At 23.3% G+C, this 23,497-nt stretch overlaps 4 protein-coding genes across 8 annotated transcripts; 1 reads left to right on the plus strand and 3 right to left on the minus strand.

The window, feature by feature from the left end:
• Positions 1-1,475: 1,475 nt before the first annotated feature.
• Positions 1,476-10,150, minus strand: LOC126900630 (uncharacterized). 3 transcript variants are annotated; one of them, XM_050676482.1, is made up of 5 exons: positions 9,910-10,150; positions 7,333-7,453; positions 3,836-4,030; positions 3,381-3,488; positions 1,476-2,566 (listed from the first exon to the last, which is right to left on the minus strand). In XM_050676482.1, the coding sequence occupies exons 2-5, from the start codon at positions 7,441-7,443 to the stop codon at positions 2,492-2,494; spliced, it is 489 nt and encodes a 162-aa protein (XP_050532439.1). In that variant the 5' UTR covers positions 7,444-7,453; positions 9,910-10,150; the 3' UTR covers positions 1,476-2,491. The 3 variants fall into 3 exon arrangements, with proteins under 3 accessions (XP_050532439.1, XP_050532438.1, XP_050532440.1); XM_050676481.1 differs by having other exon boundaries at positions 9,926-10,148; XM_050676483.1 differs by lacking the exon at positions 9,910-10,150 and adding an exon at positions 7,577-7,599.
• A 1,178-nt stretch (positions 10,151-11,328) lies between these two features.
• Positions 11,329-14,945, minus strand: LOC126903276 (15-hydroxyprostaglandin dehydrogenase [NAD(+)]-like). The gene is made up of 6 exons (XM_050681382.1): positions 14,666-14,945; positions 14,033-14,156; positions 12,806-12,918; positions 12,226-12,402; positions 11,944-12,101; positions 11,329-11,595 (listed from the first exon to the last, which is right to left on the minus strand). The coding sequence occupies exons 1-6, from the start codon at positions 14,756-14,758 to the stop codon at positions 11,487-11,489; spliced, it is 774 nt and encodes a 257-aa protein (XP_050537339.1). The 5' UTR covers positions 14,759-14,945; the 3' UTR covers positions 11,329-11,486.
• An 812-nt stretch (positions 14,946-15,757) lies between these two features.
• On the plus strand, positions 15,758-21,995 carry LOC126903284 (thyroid transcription factor 1-associated protein 26 homolog). Of its 2 annotated transcripts, none has more exons than XM_050681393.1 (4): positions 15,758-15,899; positions 21,272-21,355; positions 21,435-21,564; positions 21,673-21,995. In XM_050681393.1, the coding sequence occupies exons 2-4, from the start codon at positions 21,274-21,276 to the stop codon at positions 21,917-21,919; spliced, it is 459 nt and encodes a 152-aa protein (XP_050537350.1). In that variant the 5' UTR covers positions 15,758-15,899; positions 21,272-21,273; the 3' UTR covers positions 21,920-21,995. The 2 variants fall into 2 exon arrangements, with proteins under 2 accessions (XP_050537350.1, XP_050537349.1); XM_050681392.1 differs by lacking the exon at positions 15,758-15,899 and adding an exon at positions 20,964-21,132.
• LOC126903277 (ribosome maturation protein SBDS) lies at positions 15,998-20,855 on the minus strand. 2 transcript variants are annotated; one of them, XM_050681384.1, is made up of 6 exons: positions 20,613-20,855; positions 20,025-20,245; positions 19,849-19,958; positions 17,013-17,180; positions 16,562-16,690; positions 15,998-16,016 (listed from the first exon to the last, which is right to left on the minus strand). In XM_050681384.1, exons 1-5 carry the CDS (start codon positions 20,741-20,743, stop codon positions 16,562-16,564), a joined length of 759 nt encoding a protein of 252 aa, XP_050537341.1. In that variant the 5' UTR covers positions 20,744-20,855; the 3' UTR covers positions 15,998-16,016. The 2 variants fall into 2 exon arrangements, with proteins under 2 accessions (XP_050537341.1, XP_050537340.1); XM_050681383.1 differs by lacking the exon at positions 15,998-16,016 and having other exon boundaries at positions 16,449-16,690.
• Positions 21,996-23,497: the final 1,502 nt, after the last annotated feature.

Genomic DNA, 23,497 nt, shown 5'->3' on the forward strand with positions numbered 1-23,497 from the left:
AATAATTTAAGTTAAATTAGATAATTTAATTTGTAGTAATGACTATGTTTTAAGGTAATATAAAAATTAATTTGGTATAATATATCATATACCACATAATAAATGATTAAAATATAATATTATATACATTATATAAGAACTACTACAAAATCAATTCAATTATATTTTATAGTCGATATTGTTACTTTATAGTAAATATTTGGAAACATTTTTGAACTAAGAACAAAAAATAGAAGATACATAATAACATCTAGCTTTTAAATAACAACATCATGATTCACTTATCATATACCTTTTGATTTATCAAAATAATGTTAATAATTTTTTTATTGGTTTCTTTTAGTTCAATATTTATCTTAACATATCAATTATAAAAAAAATTTTATGCTCATTCTTATACCTTATAAGGGTGTCAACTTTTCTTCAGATAGCAACACACAAGTCACCAGTATTTTAGAAGTTATTAACATGCTAATGACTAGGTAGTATGACGGAAATGCATAATAATAATAAAAGTAACATTACCGGATATTTGCTTCCAGTCTACATTTTAAAATATTAATAACTTCTGAATCACTGATCAAAAACTGTTATAGGCCAATCGTTTTCTTAATTAGATCATTATCTATTTAATCAACTAGTTAATTATGTGTGTTCGTTATTTGATAAATTAAAGTTGATACCCTTATAAGGGATGAACATAAAATTGTTTTTATGATTGATATATTGAACGAAAATGATGAATACAAACAATGAATAACGAAAAATTTTAGGATAATATATATTTCACCCCTTGAAAAATAAAAGACAATTGAAAAAATTCATGATATAAACCTTGTCATCTTACTCTGCCAACTATATTATTGGTGTTATGTACTCTAGTTTTTAAAATAAAAATTTTTGTTTATGTATTAAAAACAAGTATCCCATTTGATCTTAAATATTTAAAAGTAGCCAGTTTAGCACTTTTCATACAAAATTTTAAATGGACCGTTAACAATTTTAGGACAAAGACTTATTAAATTACAATTTTAATACAAATGGGTATGTAGTGTGCGTTATAAATGAACACCACACAATTTTAAATAATATTGGCCACGAGTGATCAATTCTTATATAATATACATCAGTGCGAGCTATATCCATTCTGTGTATTAAAATGCTTGTAATTTAATAGGAACTCGTTCAAAAATTGTTGTTAACCCATTAAATTATATTGCTTTTACTATGTTATATTATAAAAAACGGCTTTATTGAAAAATTAAAATAAATTCATTGTTTTTTTTTTTTTTTATATATATATTAAAAATAAATTTAAAAAAATATACTTTTTACATAGTATAAAAAAGTAAAAATTGTTTAATTACGGCGAAATGAATAGCTTTTTTATGAAAATCAGAATCTTTTCACTAATACCCTCTCTCGAAGCTAAAACATATAAACATAAGGTTAGATATTAATAAAAGGAACACAGGTAATATTTTACTCTATTTTAATAAATGTTTATACTTAAAAATAAATGCGACTGAAATTGAAATTATAATATATTAAATGCGTTACATCTGAACAAATGTAAAAAGACAACACACATAAATGATAAATAAAACAATTACTTAAACTTAATTAATAATTATTTAACTTCAATCATTTAAAAAACTAAAGCTTGTTATAGTTGTGTTAAGCTCTCACAAATAAATTATCAACATTTTTTATTTATTTTACGTTGTACAATCAGTACAAAAGTAAAGCTCACATATATGATTCTTAACTCTTATACAAAATATATTTCTAAAAATTAAATACAATATTAATTTAGAAATCTCAAGGCACAGCGAAATCACTTAAAGAATATAATTGTGAATATTAATATATTCAAATGCAAAAATAATTTGGTACGCAAAACCAGGTAAAAATTTAAAACCTTAGATCATATACATTGGATAATATGTGCATAGGATACCTAGAATATATATGAGAATCTATGCTGATGGAGACGCCAATTAAAAGTTTATATTTAATTGAAATATAAAAAAAAAATTTATGACTTATTAACTATTCAATTAGTATTAAAAAATACTATGGCTTATTTTTGCATTACATTTGCTGATATTATACTATTCTATTATGCTATTTATCAATCCAGTATATATGATCGAAGACATAAATTCCTTACAACATGATAGTATCAAGAAGACAACAAATAAATACAAACAATATAACATTAAATAATTATATAAATACGTAAATAATATTAAAAAATCATTAAGAAAAGATTATTTATTAACTTAACCGAATATGTTAATACTTCAATTTCATCGCACAGAAGAGGAACGTTTTAAAATATAATTAAGATTTGAAATTTCAAAAAATAAAATTTTTAGCAATTATTTTTAATTATATTAAGCTACAATATGTGGCAGCAAAGTGCGAGTTGATTTTTCATTGCTATATTGTGAATGATTATTCAATCATTTTTGTCATAAAAAATGTATTATGGGCCTTTGTATGATCGGTATCCCCAAATTGCGCTTAATAAATACAGTGCAGACATAATCATCGCTATAATCTAAAAATAAAATATTTTTCATTAAATTTATTTTATTAAAACTATGTATTTTTTGAACTTCAAATTTTAAAAAAATCGAACCGAAATTTTCCATGTAAAACTATTTAAATATCAAACTAGTATAATTAAATATCATGCTGAATTTATTAAATAATAATATAAAAAAATATTTTGCCTTAAAATGATTAAAATTGATGATCGTTCGGTTCTATTTCGATTTAAAAATTGAAAGTTCGGTTCGGGTTCAATTAAAACCCAAAAATCGGGATTGTAACATCGCAAAATATGATCAGATTATTTTTTACATTTTCGCATTTTTTTCTTTAAGAACCTGATAAATATAACTGTTATAAATGTTTAAGTTAATGGGTATGAATCAAGAATCAAGGAAAAAAAGTCATTCGCTATCAATAAAATTTTATTTTTCACAAATTATGATAAATAGTTTGTTTATCTGTTATCGAGGCTTTTTTTAAGTGGCCCCAGTACAAATGTCCCGTAAACTAGTAGACGTATGATTTAGAGGAAGAAAAGCCATATTACATAAACTACGTTTTTTCTCTCTCATACTAAATTGTCCTTAAAAATGAGTTGTATAGCAGGTGCGATCTAATATTTATGATTCTAAATATTCTCTAATAAATACGAATTGTGTATGTATCGTAAAACATACAAAAATAAACCCTTAATCTATTAAATATTATATAAATTATAGATTTAATCTTAAAAATTGTTTAGCAGAATATCATCTTGAATTAAATATAAATTTCAATTAATACATATATATATAATCTAAAAATAAAAATGTTCTTACTGATGATGAAAGGAAAAGATTTTCAATCTTTTTTTCATTTTGTTCAGCAAATAAATATATAGCTACAATCAATAGAAGTACAAATCCAGTTCCATGATAAATGAATTCCTATAAAAATAAAAAGACATTAATAACATTTTTGATTTTTATATTATATTAATTTATTGAGTTTAGTTGAATTTTAAATATATAAGTATTATATTAAGTTTAAATTTAGTTTAAACAGAATGGATAATATATAACAAACAACTTTTAAAGATAAAATTAAAATTTCACTGTAATTTAAAAAAAAATAATTTTCCATTCTTAGACTACATTAAAAATTATAAAAGTTATAAAAGCCAGTTAGATTTGATCCAACATGTATAGTAAGAATAGCTATAGTACTATCAATTTTTTCTTTAGTAGAATCATTAATCTGGTGTATAAATACCCTTTTAAAAGACAAAACTTACAAAGTTTGTTTTTGATATAATAGGTCCAGTTGAAATAGATAGTAAACATGAAATCAACAATATTAGACTTGTTATGCAAAATGTAGCAACTATAGAAGAGAAAAAAAAGTATGGAGTATTGTAGTCAAAGATCCAACATCTGCATAATTCATTTCTTTTAATAAAAAGCATAAATAAGATAATTCCTCCGAGAATCTGAAATCAAACAAATATTATAATTAGATATTAGTAAGTTATATACAACTCAAAAACACCCGTTTTTTTAGATGAGGGATTATTGTGTGTTTGGTATGTTAAAATCAAAATCTATCAGTTATATTGAACTTTCCCGAAAATTGTTTTTTTTATAACACCTCTCCCACCACAGCAATTCTCTTGGCGCGCTATAGATTAGAACCCTAAAAATGGAACAAGCAATACTTCAAAAAAAATTATTTGTAAACAGTTAATTATAAATGATTAAAGGGAAAATAATCAATCTGCAACACTACACTCAGTGGCGTATTAAGCTATATGGCTATAACCCCTAGACTAAACTATTATGCCCCCCCTCCTCCCCAAATACTTAGTATCTAGTATTTTGTATATGTTCACTATTATTACTGATTAATATTTATTACATTATAAATGACTAATATTCTTAGATAATTATAATTTTATTAAGACGATTTTTTATTTTAATTTTACATATAGTAATTTTCCTTATTCGTATATAAATAAAGAAAAAGTTTTTTTAAATTATTATATATACTTGGAAAACCTTGTACAAAAGGTGTTTAAATATACATAATAATAATTTTAAAATCATAATACCAAAAAGAGCCACCTCTTAAAAAAATGTAGTCACAAAAAAATGACATCCTAGGCTACGGCTTACCCTTAGATACGCCATTGACTACAATTACAAATAAATAAACGTGTTTATTGTTAAACACTATTTTGTGAATTTTTTTTTTGGCTTTTTAACTGGTATTTATAACTCGATTTTTAAGTGAATAATACTGTTTGGGTCTTTTCCCTTGTCCCATATGTGGGTACCGGACTTATTTTTTTTAAATAGCAACTTGCATGTATAATTAGATCATATAATAGAAAATCATAAAACTTTTGAAAATGAACGTTATTTTACGGTTTATTTTTTTTTTTATACCTATAGGTGGGAGGAGTTGCACGATAGAGAAATGCATAATGATAATAAAAATAACATTACCCAAACTTTACTTTTAGTCTACATTTTATAATGTTAATAACTTCCGAAGTACTGCCTCAAAAGTTATTATCGACCAGTCATTTTCTTAATTATATCATCTATTAAATTTTCTTAGTGAAATCATTATCTAACATTATATGTAAATATGTAAATTTTCATTAAAAATAATATAATTAATACTCTTAAGAGGGATAACGAGTTAGGTCTAAAAATTATTTAACCACTTATAAATGTTGAAATAAATAAACGAATCAAGAAATGTTTTTTTCAAAATTATTATTATTTTAGGTGAAATCTAATGGTCGACGATAAATCAAACATCCACCTTGATAGGTTTGAATATTCTTAGTAATTTACCTAAGAAAGATTAAAATGTAGTTTTTAGTATAATTAATTGCTATTATACAACAGTTGTAATATAAACTACTGTTAAGGCTACGAAGAGGGAGTTGGCGCCACAGCGTTTTCAGAAACAATATCGATCGTGTCTTTCCAATAAAACATTTCATTTATGTACATAAAATGGACATGTTTTGTTCTAGTTTTTATTAAATATAACTTTTTGAAATTTCAATATTAAAAATAAAACATTGATAGATGATATGAATGCAACAATTCATTATAAGACTATTTCTTTATAAAGTAAATAATTCAACTTTTAAAAAGAGTAATCATTATCTTAATAAGCTAAAATAGTTAAGCGAATGTAATTTTTTAAATTTTACATTTGAGAATCTGGACTGAAAGAAAATGTCACCTAAACTTTGAATAGCTGGTATAAACATAATATTATAAAATTAAAAAAAAAGTGAATTTATTATACTTTTCATAGAATTAAATAATAATTATATTGTTAAAGTATACTTTTATCTTAGGTATTACTTTAAACAACAATTGAAATCTAAATTATATTGGTAAAATGTCTTAGTGCTTGTATCGCCATTTAGAAATCAGTATTCGCGAGTCTATTATTATACCTTAAAAGTTATTTCGACTGTTACATTATAGTTTTCATTTTTTTGGTTATCTACTATGAGTAGGTGAATGAAATAGTACACTTAAAGTCTGGTTCCACTAGTTACAGAGATAATTTAGTTTTTGAATAATTTATGATCTCATCAAAATACTTCGACTAATAGAAGGATCATAATGTATCATAAAAATCATTTCATATATTAGTCACGGATATAAATATGACCTGAAAATAACGCGTAATAATAATTATACCTAATAATCTATACTTTTGTGTCAATTTATTTCTCAAAATATAGTCAATCGATCTTCAAAAATAAAAGATAGTGATGATTAAATTTCATTCAGAAAATTACTAGTAGAACTTTTTAAAATAATTTAGTTTAAATTAAAATTGAAATCAAGGAACAGTAGAATCTGTGTGTAATTTTAAACTTTACTTTACAAATTATTATTTTAACATCTATTTTCAGTTCTCTCTGTTTAATATTAAATCAAACAAGTATTATGTAACATGACTTACGTAAATATGTTTCATTGTTTGGATAATGATTCGTATGCAAGTTTCATATGTCTATTATTATAAATTATTTATAAGATGTAAAGTCTATTGACACATAAAATTGAGACCATGTGTAGTCATACTAAACATTAGCACTTGCAAACCCCCTAAATATGGCTACAAAACGAACACATTTTTCGTGACAGTCAGTCATAATAGTTGCTTTACCGAGGAGTGTATATTGTGCTTTAGGATTAATATATCTTTTAATGACGTCAGATAGTATTTATAGAGGACATGATATACGGCAGTTTATTAATCACTGCACTAGAAAAGAAAAAAAAACTTTCTATAGTTTGTTTTCAATACAAAGCCTTAATGTATGTAATTCTTAAACATTGAGACATTTAAAATTATTAAACATCAATATTGTTTTCCCATGATATTAAATATATTATCGTTTAGAATATAATTTATTACAAAAAATGGCTCAGTTATATTAGAATTTTTATTTTCACTACTATCTTGTCAACAAATAAGATCAATTGTTTATTGCTAACATGTAATCGATTTGTACGCAAATAAAAATGATTAACCGTAGCCAAAAAGCTTTTCCGTTTTTTAGTAACTTTATATTATAAAACTCATAGTGATTTTCTTCACAAATGTATTTCATTTTAGAGAAATTTCAATGTAATAAATTACAAAAAAAAAACTCATTACACTTTTTTGTTTTATTATTTTATAATATAAAAAAATTGCAATTATAATTGTATCTCAAACACCTAAAAATAATTAAAATGATATACGTACAACTTCGATCAATTTTAAAAGGCCAGGTGCAGATTTTACATAACCAGTATTCAAAATAATTGCCGATGTCGTAGACGTTGTAGTTCTTGTAACTGTCACAGTGTGAGACATTCTATTATTGCTAAAAATATTAATTATAAATTAAAATGACAATTAACTAGACATTTGTTATGAATATTTTTTGTTTTGATTGTTTATTTAATATAACCACAGACAAATAATGCATTTTTAAATATTTAATCACCTTTATTTTATTGTTCATAAAAAAATTTCTCTGCGTTACTATTTCATTAAGTTTTAATAGTTGCGCCACTGAATACAGGTATCAATCGATCAAATTCATTATACCAAAATATTTTTTTTATAAATAATAATTTTTAATAATGTTCATTGTAAATATATATACAGTAATATTAATCAGTAATCTAATGATGTCATTTTTTAAATGCTTGAAAGCTAAGTTTTTTTGAACAAATCTATTTAATCAAATAGATTTTTCATTTGTATTAATAAGTCAAGTGAATTGTATTACAATTAAATTTTGTGTTTGGTGAGTCATTTATTTTCAAGTGTTTAATCTAGTGTTTATTTGCGGTGAATGTCATTAAAAAATCTATTTGTATATTTAGATGAATACTATTTTATAACCACATAGTCGATGATACAAACAATAGTAATTGATTTTTATATTATTCAGTTTTTTCTTTTTAAAACAATAAATATGCGGTGACCCCGGTTCATTATTGCATGCGGTACCTATTCTTTGATCCAATACATATTGTAACAATTGGGTGTCGGTAGCAGTAACCTCAAATATGATGACGGCATCATAAATGATTTTTTCAACGATAAACTACACTCATATGGTAAGAATACATTGTAAACACAGTAGGAGTAGGTAAAATAAAAATAAGAATTGACATTGAAAATAATGCACATTGCGTTGGCCTAATTCTTAAACAACAATAAACAAATTGATTTAGTTATCATAAATCAAATTACCATTAATAAAGTGACATACACCATTTTTCGAATATTCATACTTGTGACCATAATGTAAAATTTTCAATTATTTTATGCGTTACTTAATAAATTTTATTTTAAAAATTAGTCATTTAACCTCATACAAATGTTCATTATTGGAAATTAATACTTTTTAAAACCAAACGCTTGTGACTTCACAGTTTTTTATTGTAATAAAAAACATATATATTACTTAAAAATTTACATATTTTTACTTAAAAATAAAATAAATATTCAAAAATATATTAAATTGATAATTTTTTCTTATTATTTTTCAACCTTTTAGATAAATTATAACATTTGTAATTTAAATTAATTTTAGTTTCAACTTTTACGTTAATTAAAAGTGGGTTCCTAATACTTTCTATTAGCGTAATAAGTTAACTTTGTCTTTTTACATTAAAGTTAAATTAATATCATTCTAGTAAACTATTATTTATAAAAAATAAAATAATTTTTTTTTGAACTAATTATTCTACAGTATATTTAAGATATTTTGATAAAATGAAAGTTAAAAAAATAATATATTAATGATATTATGCAAGTAATATTATATTTCATTTCTTTTAACTTTTTGTTAATAACTCTTTGTGAATCTAAAACGTGATAAGGCTAATGTAATTATTCCAATTTAAAATATTTAAATGAAATAATTTTGTTTAACTTCTCATATGTATCAAATATGCATATATTAATTCTAGATAATTGCAAACTTGAAATTCAATTTAAATTAAATAATCACAGGCGTTCTCATATATGAAACTTTAACTCATAGGTACATGAATTTCCTAAAATTAGTATCAACAATACTCATAAAACGAATAGTTGTAAACCAGTTAAATATTTTTTATTGATAGAGAACACGTTTACAAAAAATCTTGTTTAATAAATTGACAAAAAGCAAAAGTTTCCAGCATAAGCACGTGTGACAAATAGCAAAAATAATGACTGATAAAACTTTAAAAAAAGATAGTCATTCTTCTCATGAAATTAGGTCATGAGGAGGAAACTAAAAATAGAAATCGTTGGACGGAATTTATCATATAGACTATGCATTTTCATTTTTTCTTTTCAATACATATTTTCATGTGAACTGGCCACTATCCAGATTTGCAGATTTTTTTTGGATTAAGTCCACTCACATATGATATTTTGTTGGTTGTGAATATAAGAATAATTTTTCATGGAAATAATAAAATTAGTAAAAAAGTAAACAACGAAAAAGTATTGCAATATGAAAGTACTATGATATATTATCTTTAAAACAATGAATCACATTTAATAACAAATTTAAACATGATTTTGTATTATTACTTAATTATGTATATACTTAATTGGTATTTTTACACTGTTATGAATTCAAATATAATTATAAATAACAATATATCCTTCGTTTACTGTTACAACTTACCATGTTTATATTATCATTATAACATACTATTTGAAGCATAATTTTAAAAAATCCACTTTTAAAATATTTTTTATTATATTTATATACAATAATATTCAAAACAACTTGACCTGCGCTAGCATATTTCATTTAAATTCTCTTACATATTTATCACCTTACCAAATGAGACGTTGTACTTCGAAGAATCAAACCAATCAAATTATTCTTAGCTCTTAAAAGTAACTTCACTAAAACTTCTCTATAATGTACTTCTAGTAAAAAAATTAGAAACGACGAGTTTTTTCATAAAAACGTACGTGATTGACGTTCAAGCGTTTACAGTGGTCTGTGGAAGGAGTCGATAAACAACAACCGCAACAGAGCTCGTCGCTGTCGTATAGTAACTTATAGTAACCATAAAATCTACACTTTCCTTCGCCCACGGCATTCATAAGATAATCAACTTCACGATAGGCAAAAGTCACACTGATAAGTAGTTTCAAAATATCATAAATAATCTTAAATCATATCAATGTAAATAATTTTTTAACAGAATACTAAATTCTACGCTATTATTCTACAAGACATTGATTAATGAGAACATACATTTATAATTTTAAAATTTTCATAAAACAACTAATTCATTGTACAAACACAAGTTATGTTAATTGACGCTAAAATATTGGAGTGACCAACGTTAAAAGATAGTCACGATGGCCAAAATTCATACATTTTTATTTGCATCGTTACAAGAAAATGTTAGTTGTAATCGTTATACACCAAACAATTAACAGACAAATCTTCTTGTAGTTGATATTTTAATAAAATATTTTATCAATTTGAAAATAACTTTAACTAATAATATTTTATGATCCATCTAAGACCATTGCTATTTTATGAAACCATTTTTTACAAATAGGTCTCTAAAACCTTTTTTTATAGCAATCGAGTTTTTTTTTTTTTTTTAAGAAATATTTAGCAAAAAATTTTTGTTTAGCTGGAATTATATAAGAAAAAATTGAGTATCTACAAATTAAAAGAGTTTAATTATGCTTCAGTATAATTACTTGGTTTTATTAAGAAAAACTAGGAATACAATTTTATGTAAATGTATAAAATTTACACAATTTTTAAATGTAAAACTCTAAAAACTAAATGATTCAAACATACATAAACCCTCAAAAGTATAAATTTGTTCAGATATAAATAGAAAGGAACGTTTGTTTCTTTTGATATTTTCAAAATATTTAAAAATTTGTATTAATCTAAACTATTTATCAAAAAAATTAATACTTTCTCAGCTTCACATCGAAGCTAAAAGATGAACTATTTTGTTTATTAATAGCTCCGTATAATATTTCTTTCATAGTTTACAAAAAACGATTTCTCCGAGCAATAGAAATCTCTTTTTGTTTACTTATTTGTTTTTAAATTTGGAACATACAATTAAAAAAGTTTAAAGAAAAAAATGAGTTTAATATAAATTAATTATAATAATACTAGTAGTGAAAGGATGAAATAAAAACTTAAGACTGAGAATTTTTTATAATTTTTTTTTATTTGATTCAAAACTAAAATTTTATTTAAAAAAATATATATTAGTTTAAATATGCCGAATATATTGATTAATTAAATTTAAATATAATCCATTAATAAAACTTGAGTGTTCTGTGTTTCAAAAATTATTTTAATTTCACAAAAACAAAGTTATTATATTTTTAAAAGTTTATTAAAACATATTTTAATAATTTATTACCAATTTTGGTGGTTTTCCGTTTTCAACAATCCACGATTCTCCTGTTTTACCTTGATGTAAAATATCTATCAATGATTTTCCAACGTGGTCTGCCCTAATTATGTAAAAAAAAATCAATATTATTCCATATCATTTTAGAATTAATTTATAGTTTAAAATGTGACGAGTGTAGTTTAACTGTACTAATAGAGCACAATTTTGATCTATTAGTAATATAGAACTAGACGGTTTTGTTTACTTTTTTCTTATTGTTTACATATTTTTCAAAATCCTCTAATTCAACTCGACGAAACTGAGTTAAGTATTTAGTCTTTAATGGAATCGATGCATAAACCATTAAAGAAAATTTATCAAATTACATACACTTAGAAAAATTCTACTCGATGATTCTTTTAAATTTATGACCATAATTACAAAAATCACTGTGTATATAAACCCTTACTCTTGAAATTGTATCTCAGGAAGGACTTGATTAAAATGGTTTGAACTTTCTTCATGCCAAAAAAGATGTCTATCAATATTTTTGGTCAGCATTGTTTTAGTGTAACCAGGACAAATTGACATCATTCTAATTCCATGTATATCAAAATTTCGTTTATCCTGCATTGTAATTAATAAAAATATTATCACAAATAAATACAACTGTAACATTATGTATTAATTTCCTTTACTTGATAATTAGTTGATTTCGACAATAATTTTTATAAAATATAATATACTTTACCCCAATACATCTTGTGAATTCCACAACAGCTCTTTTAGAAGAGCTGTAAACTGGGAAAAAAAATACAGGGTCTCCCAAAGCTGTTATTGAAGCTGTTTGAACCACTATTCCTCCAATACCGCCATTTCTTTGACTCATGTATTTGATAGCAAGCATTGTTCCTCTCACAACTCCACACTTAAATTAACGTATTTAGTTTACAATAAACTTTAAACTAATAAAAAAAATAGATAATTACTTCTTTTTTTAGGAGTTTTTTTGTCAATTTAATATTTATAAATATAATTGAGAAACTTGAAATAAAAAATTTCAGTTTAGAGTTATGAAAAAATACTGTTACTTACTAAGCGATAAAAAATAAAATAATTCAGATTATGGATACTAAAAAGGTGGATAGGCCCCTGGGTTCAATTGTATTTTTATAAAGGTATTATTATAATCTAGTAAGTACGTAATAGTAAGTAATCTAGTAATAAACAATGAAGTAAAAACCTACAAACATTTTAATTTTATAAGCTAATATTGTTAAGTTCTTTGTGATTTTATAAGTGTTTAACATAGTTTACAGCAACAAGCTTACATAGTTGATAGTAATGGTTTTCTCCCAGCCATCCAATGAATTATCTAATACACCAGCATTATTGACTACAATATTCAATTTTCCAAAATGTTGAATACATGTCTTAAAAGCATCTAAAAATAATTAACTTTTTATTAGATGGTGCGGAATATAAGGGCACAAATGTTCATAATTTTATTTAACAATGTGCTGCAATTTACACTATTTAGGTAAACAAAATAATTATACATAGAAATAACTTTAAGAATGCTAGACTACTCTGATAATATTGTTATAATTAATCTTTACTCTTTCTATCAATATGGATGTATTTAAGGAACACGCAATATAAATTCGTATTCGTAATATTAATAGAAAATCTCCTAATTTTTTTTATTATTAATTATTGATTTGTTTATTTAATAATAATTAAATATCCAGGGTTTTAAACACTGTAGCATACAATATTTCAAAAATTTGAAAAATTTGAAAAACAATTTTTTTTTCTGATTAAGTACTAATAATAAAAAATTATAAATTGAGCAGACTATACAAGAAACAATTATTAAAATAAATAAATTCAACGATTTGATCATTGAATCAATAATTTTAGGCATTATCAGTTAAATATGAGACACCAGTACAACAAAAATAATCCAAATTTACCAAACAGTAATATAAACATCAAATAACTAAATAATAATACAATGAATCTTTATACATAATATGTATAAATGTATAGTATGAATATATAATATTATATAATAATAATATATAATATATAATATTCAGAATATAATCAAAATAGAATAATTTCTTAAAATGTTATTATTTTTTTTAATTAAAAAATCTTCAAAAAACGACTTAAAAAAATGTATTTTCCAAAAAAATTATTAAGTTATTGTCCAAAAAAAACTTTAATTGCTAAAAGTAACAAAAGATACAAAATAAAACTATTTAAAATGTTAAATTTTTATCTTAATACTTAGATAATATAAAGTTTTTATAAATTATTATTAATTAAAATTATTTTAAAATTTTAAAAATACAATGTTTAAATCTATACTAATAATTAACTGATATATAGATGAACTATTAAAAAAAAATTTCTAGTGTAATTTGTCTGATAATTAGTGTTGATGTAACGAACTATTCAAATTTTGAATTCAATTAATAATTCTAATCGAGATTTCTCACCTTAAAAAAATTGACACAGAGCTAGTAAATAGTGAAAATTATGTAAATTACTTTCAAAGTTATCATTGTTAGTAACATCGCATTCTACAGGAATAATGTTTTTGTAACCATAATCAGATGCAAATTCATCAACCACTTTTTGACATGTTAGAAAATTTAAATCACATGCTGCAACCTGTAATAATAATAATTCTAACTTGTTTAATTATCATAATGTATAATCATAATGATGTATAACAATTATAAAACAAATAGTCAATAATTTAGCACTATAACTAGAAAACACAAAAACCTTTTTTAGAAGTAATATAATTTTAAAATAAACATTAAAATTTAGCTATTGATATTAATTGTTTAACCGTAATAATTAGGCCCATATTTAAGTTTTTGGCGTGAGGTGGCTGAATTTTGTCATGCTCACATTTTTTAAAGTTTTCTTTAAACAATATTGATTAAAAAAAATAATAATAATTCAATATATTTTTCCATCACTTTATGGAAGCTTACAGAAGTTTACGAAAGCTCCCAGCTTAATGAAGCTTATGTTTTCATAGAACTTATCGAGATAATCTTAAAACAAAAATAAAGAATATAAAATATTTGCATGATCATAACTACCAATATTAGTATAAAAAAATTATTTTTGATGAACTATTATTAATAATAAAATAATTAATTTCCTACCTTTACACCATTGACTAATAAGTGCTTAACATATTCGTATCCAATTCCAGAAGCAGCCCCAGTAACTAATGCGACTTGGTCATTTAAAATCATTTTTACCCAAAATAATGTAATGTAAGATAAGTTTTTTAAATATTTTAACAAAAAAATATTAATTATTTTTCACTTAAATAATTTAAAAAAAGTAAATTTAATTTAATAAATACTGTTTTTAACTAATAAGAAAATAGTAATAGACGGAAGTATTTAATAATATTGTTTTATTGACTCTTGATCTCTTGATTGTGATTTTTCAAATGCTATAGCTTCATTATAAAGTATATAATTAAGTAACACATTCAAATTTAAATACTCAAATGATAAAATGCTCGTAATGGATTGATAAAAAATAATTAGTTCAGCTTGAATACATAATTTAAATTACAGATTATGGGGATACAATGATATAAATGTATGTAGTAGGAAAACGTTTTCAGTTTTATTAATACGTTAAAAATTTATAGTTGTAATTTTTAATTAAAAAATATTCGACAAAAGATATTGGCTTCTTCAAGGTTTTAAAATATGAAATATTTCATTTTAATGAAAAATATATTAAAATTGTTTATATTATGGATGTATAAGGTTTGAATACATAGAATAGTTATTTATTAAAAGCTTGTAACTTAATTAGTACATATTCTGAAGTTGTCATCAACCCATTAAAATTATTTGTAAAAAGAGCTAAAAAATAGCTATTATGAGAAAACAAAAAAATGTTTAATTTTTTGATATTAGAGATAAATAATATAAAATAAGTTTTTGACATAGTCCAAAACTACAATAAATTTTTTTAAAAAAGTATCACAAATACACGTGATTTCAAAAATTATTCAAAATGTCAAAACATAGTAGAACACCTGTACAGTGTTTGTTTCCCCATTTGTTTAACTAAATTATATTAACTAGTTACTTAAATTTGTGTTTAATCATTTTATTATTATTTGCCTCTTTTACATAAGGCGTCACGTATAATAGTTTTGTTAACTATCAAGATAAAATGTTTTTCGTAAAATGATAAAAAGTTGTTTTTATTTTTTATTTAATTATCACTAAAGATTAAAAAAAAAATGACATGATACAGTTCACCACAAGAGTTCAGAATAAAATCTAAAAATATCAATTCTTGCTTACATTTTAAAACTCTTTGTCTCAACCTATTTCAATTAATCGATAAGGAAATAATATAATACAGGTGATAAATTTTAATTATTACACTCATTATAACAGAAACTCTATATTAATAATAGGTAAATAATTTTTTTTCGTCTCTTCTGATAGAAAGATGAAAAACATAGACTATTTTTTACATCTGTAAAAAGAAATATTAAATTTAATATATTTATTTTGCAAATTTAAAAAGCACTATTTTACGCACACTAAAAGTATAAATCCATAAACAAAATATTTAACTTTTCACTGGTAAAAGATAACACATAATTCAAACATTCGTTATATATTTTTATTACCACAGCTGTATTTTAAAAGTCTATGATAGTGTAAAAAATATTATTAAGTGATAAGGAAAAATTACATATTATTGATAGTATTTGACACAAATTAAAATTTTGTGGACATCCAATGAAATTACAAAACTTATTTTTCAAGGGGAGCAAATTCCCACCCTCACCCTACAAATAACGCCACTAATCAATAGATCTAGATGGATAATTTTTCAGAGTTTATTAAAATAACATTTTGCTAATATATGTTCTTTTTATCAAAAATATTATAATAACTCAAATAATTGTTATTCAACAGTATAATATTTTAATTATTTATCACATAATTAATGTAACAGGATTTTACATAAATAAAATTACAAGATTATTACTTAGACAAAGAAAAAATGTTTACTTAATCTAATAATGTATCTCCTTCAACAATTTCTTTCAAGCTAAGTACTTCCATGTGAGTTGTACCTTTAGTATCTGATCTAACAAGTTCATCCACTTGTCTATAATTTCCAGGATCAATTAAAAGAACCTGAAATTATATAAATTATTGTTGTAGAATAATAATAAATTACAAGCATTCAGTTATTTATTATTTAAAGAAGTATATTTTTTTGTATAATTTAACTTAAAGTAATTAAATTTTTCTTAAAAATAATGTTCAAAAAATGCATTTGTAATCAGATTTGCGATTTAGAGAAATACTTAATAAAGATTTTTTAGAAAACTTGACTTTAGAGATTATTTAAAAAATTTAAATTATTCACGAGTATAAAATTTATTAAATGCAAGTAAATAAAATGTACAGTATCTAGAGTATGTAAATATTACAATAGTTTAAAATATTAACAAACCATAGTTATTTCTCCAGTTTCCCAATATTCAGATTCAATTGATGATGCTAATGTTAAAAACTTATCTTTGAGCTTCTTTGCATCTTTACTTGATGACTCAATTTTAACACGCATCAATGCTCTATCAATTGGAAGTACAGTCTTAATTAACCTTATTACTTCAAGAGCCTAAAAATAATTTACCATTAATGATTAGTTCTAAGATACTAACATAGATTTCATAATTTATATAATTATATTAGGAAAAAATTTTGTTTAATAACTAATTAAAACATGAATTATGGTTAATAATTCTTTTTAATTGTTCATAATCTAAAAAAATTACAAATTTTACATGAAAATCTTGTTTTAAATATTTATTACCTGTTTTAAAATTTTGAAAACAAAATTACTTTATATTATTAGTTTAAAAAACATATTTTTCAAAATTTAAAGTGAATTACAGCAGCTTTTAAGCTGTGGTTTTTAAGCCCCTTCTTTATAGGTCTACTTCAGAAAAAATCTTGTGGGTATTAAAACTATAATATTAATCAAACTATCATAGTAGGATGATGTGGGGGTAAATATAAGTAGATTGGGAAATAGTAAATTAATTTTTTCACTTAGAAAATTTAACAAATTTATTTTAAATTGAAATGTTCTAGCCCTTATTTATGTTGCTATCATATTAAATGGAAGTTTGAGAAAAAAACTTGTTTTTATTTTAAAAAAAAATACTTTCACAATTACCCTATAAAAATGTTCAATGACAAATTATTTTTAGCTTGCCACTATAAATACAATCTGGAACTGTAAAAAAATCTAAGAGTGCTTAGCCACCTTTGAAATTTCTGTATATACAGTGTTCATACAGCAATAGGTGTATATAACAGATATAAGCGCACATTGTATGCTTATACCCTACTTACAATAAAGTCAATGGTGATAATACTAATTTGCATATCTACAAAATTAAAAACTATAACTTTTACATTTAGTTTAAAATTTTGAATTACTTATGAATAATTGAAGTTTCAAAGTCAATAATTAAGTACTCGTTTTATTGCTAATTTAATTTAAACTTTTATTTTTTTGAAGTTGTACACTGTATAGTTTAAAATCCCAGCACTGTGGGGTCCTAACATAGTTGGGTCCAGTATAGATGATACCTGACAGTGATTAATTTTAAAAAATTGGTGGATTAAAAAAAACATCATGATCTCCTATTTCCTTATTTATATTCCAATTACAAGTGTAATATATGAATAAATATTTCTTATAAAAATTACAAATTTAAAAATCGTTAAATTTTTTTACTTAAAACTGCCATAAACTTTTTAGAAAATGAACAAATCAATATAATTTTTCTTTAAAGATGCTTGATGTCTTTACCTCTCATTTAGTATATTTTTCTTATAAATCAGACCCTTTACCTGCCTACAGAGGGGGTTTCAAAATGATAACTTTTGCACAAAAAATTTACTTTTGAAAGTGTTCCGGAAAGTATGACACTTTTACATAAATCTTAAATTAGAGCTAATGTAATATACTTTATCATGGAAAAATTTCGGACTTTATTTTGTCTTTATGGTGAAAATGGCTACCAAATGCTATTTTTGTGTGAAAATTCTCAATTTTATTTTTTACATTTTTAACTTTTTAATGCTATGACATATTGAAAAGTGTATGGATCAACATTATTTTTTTATGAGAAATAATATTTTTTAATAATCCCTTTTTCATTCGACATACTTTATCTTAATTAGGATATTAATAATGAACTAGCAGATCATGTAGATTTTGGAATAATCCACCAATGTTTTAAAAGTAAACACTATCTAAAGATTAGCATCGAAGCGTTTTTTTTTATAGTGATTTTAATCACTGTCAGATATCATTATACTTGATCCAACTATGCCACGTCACTACTGTGCGTCGACCCCCCTGTGCTACATTTTTTTTTTAAACATACATATTAAACTAGCCTAATAAATAGAAAACAATCTAATTAAGAAAATGACTCGCCAATAATAACTTTTGGACCAGCATTACAGAAATTATTAACAATTTAAAGTAATGATTCATGGTGAGGAGTGGGTGCTGCTATTTTTATCATTATAGATTTCTTGGCCTCACTACTCCTCCTGCCTAGCTATCTATAAAATGTTAAGAACTTCTGAAATACTGGTCCAAAATTTATTATCCATAATTTTCTTAGAGTTTATTTTCTAATAATTAAACTAATTAAATATTTATATTTTTATTATAAAAATATAAATAAAGATAACATCTCTATAAAACATAAGAGATGATAAAAAAAAATATTTTATAACAGATAAATAAAGATACATATGTTACTAACAAAAGCAATAAAAAATAATTGATGAAAAACTATTTTTTTAAGAGAAATCGAGCAGTTAGGATTATAAGAATCACCTAGTGATTCAGTATCACAAAAAATATGACTTAAAATACTTTAAAAATAAAAAATTATTGATACACAAAATAAATCGTTTAAATAACACTTAATAAATATAGGAATTTATTTTAGAAAGAGGAACTAAAAATAACTTTTTTTTATTCATAGGTACCATTTCTTTAATTTTAATAATAATAAAATTTTATTATGGATAAGAATATTTACAATCTGTAAATTAATGCACAATAAGTAAATTATATAAATTTGTACAAGGATGTGAGTAAATGAGTGAAAAGCTCATATTAGTCTCCCTTAACAATGGAAGATGGTACCGTTTTAAGTAAAAAAAAAAGTTATTCCATGAATTTTAGAGTAGTTTCATTCCTTAAGTTCTTTTTAAGAATCTCCTGTTTCAAAGTATTTAATAAAAGTAGATACTTGTTGTTTTGAATTTCTATTAGGTTTCACAGAATAATGAACATCCTTCATAGCTTTTTCAATCATTGTAACTGAATATGGTCTTTTAGTTTCAGGATTTACACATTTATCTACAAAAATATGTTAAAACTATATACTATATATTAACATTAAAGTTCAAAAATTATGAGTAATACCTGCTACAATTGTGGCAATATCTTTAAAAGATGCATCTAATTGAGCATTTCTTTCTTTGTCAGAAATCTGCAATTCCCCTTTTTCTAATATATGTTTACAAATTTTTGTTAAATCATCAGTTTCAAATATCTTTTGTAAATCTTCTTTTTTAGCTACCTGCCCTTTAGATACATTTGTAAATACTGAGTGTGTTTGAAGGACCTCATCAATATCTTTTTCTCTAGAAATGAGTTAAACAAAAAAACAATAATATTAATATGTTTAAAATTAATATTATATGTATAAAAATTTATTCCACTAAATATGGACATAAAATTTTATTATTAGAAATTGTATAATAAATTTAATAAGATAATCTTGTTTAACTACAATTGTAACTAATCTTAAATTCAGTAAGATCCATTTGTAAACTGAAGAATAATTTAGCAAAAATCAGTTGTGATTCTTCATTCTAGTAAAAAGTCATCCAAAGACATAGTAAGTATTTAATACATTTTGTTGAAGAGAACAGAAATATACTAGATAGTCCCAACTGAGATATTACTAATAAAAAATATATAACAGAGAAATATTTTAATTATACAAACATTCCATTTCTCCATGAAACAACTTTATTTTTGTAGCAAGCTATTTCAAAACGTTTACCACCCTTTTTCATTCGTACAACAGCCACATTTGTCAATCGAATCTGATTGGTAGGAGTAAATATTTTCGACATTGTTTTAATTTAAAAAATATTTTGCTACGTAGATTAGTTTATATTATTACCTAGAAATTATCTTCGAAAAAACTGTTACATTTTAAGAATTCAATAATAAACTATCCTATGATAACCACACGATTTTTATCAGATTAAATTTTAAGATAGTACAATTTATAAATGTTATTATAACTAATGATATAAAAATCTTCATAATAAAACAACAAAAATATTTATTATTGTGGACATTAATTTTATTTATATTTTTGAAAACTTATAAACTTATCTAAAGAAATAATTTTAATTAGTGTTAATTTTCATAACTTATTGATTAAATTGACTTTTTTATCTTATTAAATAAAGGTTAAAAATTCAAGATTAAATAAAGAAATTTCTCCAAACCCTAGGTATTCATATATAAATTTATACACATGCTGTACTAACTTATACTTTATTTAAAAATAATTTGCTTTTTTTTAACTTTGTTCATTATAATGTGTGAAAATTAATTAATAAAAAATGTAATAATCTTATTTTATCATTTAGTTATGTCATCCAACTCAAGTAACACTAAAACGCCATTTGACAAAAAAAAATGGCGGACGAAAAAGTATAGCAAAAAACAGAAAAGTGTGTTTTAATTTACAATAATACAAATATTAATCCAATTCAAGAAGTAATATTATTTTAAACCCCTTTATTGTTCTAGTACAAGAATGGGATGAGCGCCGTAAAAAAGCAGTAATAAAGAAGTACTTTAAAGAGCTAAATGAGTCAAATTCTTTAAAAATGACAAAAACTCGTAGTAATAACGATTTAAGTCATCAACCAACCAAAAGGTGAGAAATTATTATCAAAAAATATTTTTAACGTATTTAGTAACTATGATTATAAAGAATTAATTTTAAAGTTATCTAAGAATTTTAATATTCTAACTTCAATTTTAGATTAAACCCATACAAAGAAGCTCAAGAGCGCTATAAACAAATTCAAGAAGATAAAAAAACTAGACGTTTAGAGGCTCTAAAACGTAAAGAAGAAATCCGTCAAGCAATGGAAGAATATAACAAAAAGAAAAGGTATAAGAACAAAAAATTAAGTAAAAAAACAAGAAAAGGGCAGCCAGTAATGAAAGAAAGGCTAGAGCTTTTACTGGAAAAAATTGAAGCTGATGTATGTAATAATACTAGCTAAATGCCATTTAATTTCACTTTACTTTTTAACAATAAATTTGAATAATTAAATAAATACATTGACAATTTAGTTTAAATATGAGTATTATATTTCTTCTATTTATACAACTATATAAATAGTAGAGGAAACAATGAGATACCTAACCATCAGCTTCTATAACTTTCAATGATATAAGTACCTATAAGGAGCATATGCAGAAATTATTCAAGGGAGATTTGACAACATATAATTAATAAATAATTTTTTAAATTAAATATAATTAAAAATAATATTATCAATTGTAATAAATATATTCTATAATATATTCAGTAAATACTCGGAATTGAAGTATTTTTTTATTTTTTGTTTTATTATTTAAATAAATCACTTTTACATTGAATATCATCATAAATGAAATTTACCACCTATTCAAAAGAAATATCATAATTATATGACACTCCCTTCAAATCAGTAATTAAATTCTAATCTATCATCTTATAATTATTACTCTGAGATTTACATACACATATGTATGTACATATGCATGTATAAATTCATAAATTTTCATTGAACACATAATTTCTTATAAAAAAAATTCCTGTAATGTAAAAGAAAAACTTGACAGTCTGAAGTTAACTTGACAAAACTTGGTAGTTTTAGTACCGTAGTTACCTGATCTCTAGTATTATGAAATATTCAAAATCTTAAAATTTGTCAAGCATATTGTAAAAAGTTATTATACCAAGTTAAATATATAAGACATAAATTACCGATTCATTTTTAATATTTATTTAGCCAATTGTGTTAATTTTCAATTCTTCATTGGAATAGGACCACTACTCAAAAGTAATATATCATTAGATAAAAAATAAATGTACACTGAAAACAACTACACAAAAGTTAGTCTTACAATGCATGAAAAGGAAAAATCACAAAATTGTTATTTTTTCAAAATTAATGGTCTTACAGGTAGAAGCATGAGGGTGGACAGACGTCCTTTCTGTTTTTTAATGGTTCATAAGAATAATATATTTTATTGACTTAAACCAGCAAAAATAAATGATATTCTCAATAAAAATGTAACTGTTAAAAAGGGCCAAATTTAACTTCCTAAAAAAATTCTATTAAAACTATGATAGCTTTGATAGGAAACATTGACCATAAAGTAGATATCATAACTACTTCGTGGTTAATTTTACTTTTTCTTTAGTTCATGAACTTCAATCATACTACTATGAGCAAAATTGCTCCTTTATTTGTATGACTTAACCATTGGTCATTTTCTTGCTCAAACTCATTTAGGAATTACATGGGTAATGGGAAGGTGAGAACACAAAAACAGCGATTATCATTATTTATTAGTTAACTATTCTTAGAAACTACAATCTCAGAACATGATAAAAAAGGTTGCATTCATCATCAATTTTATAATAATCAAAATCAACATTTACGTTAACAGTTATCAACTGACATAAAAACATACCGTAAACAAGCTAAGCCGACAGTTAATTTTAACTACGATTCTGTAATTATCGCTCTGAAGATGGATTCTACAATGAATTCGAAACGTCAGCTCATAACTGAAAACGTGGATACATT

This window comes from Daktulosphaira vitifoliae, unplaced genomic scaffold (assembly GCF_025091365.1).
Source record: "Daktulosphaira vitifoliae isolate Bord-2020 unplaced genomic scaffold, ASM2509136v1 Scaffold_3, whole genome shotgun sequence".
Classification (NCBI taxonomy): domain Eukaryota; kingdom Metazoa; phylum Arthropoda; class Insecta; order Hemiptera; family Phylloxeridae; genus Daktulosphaira; species Daktulosphaira vitifoliae.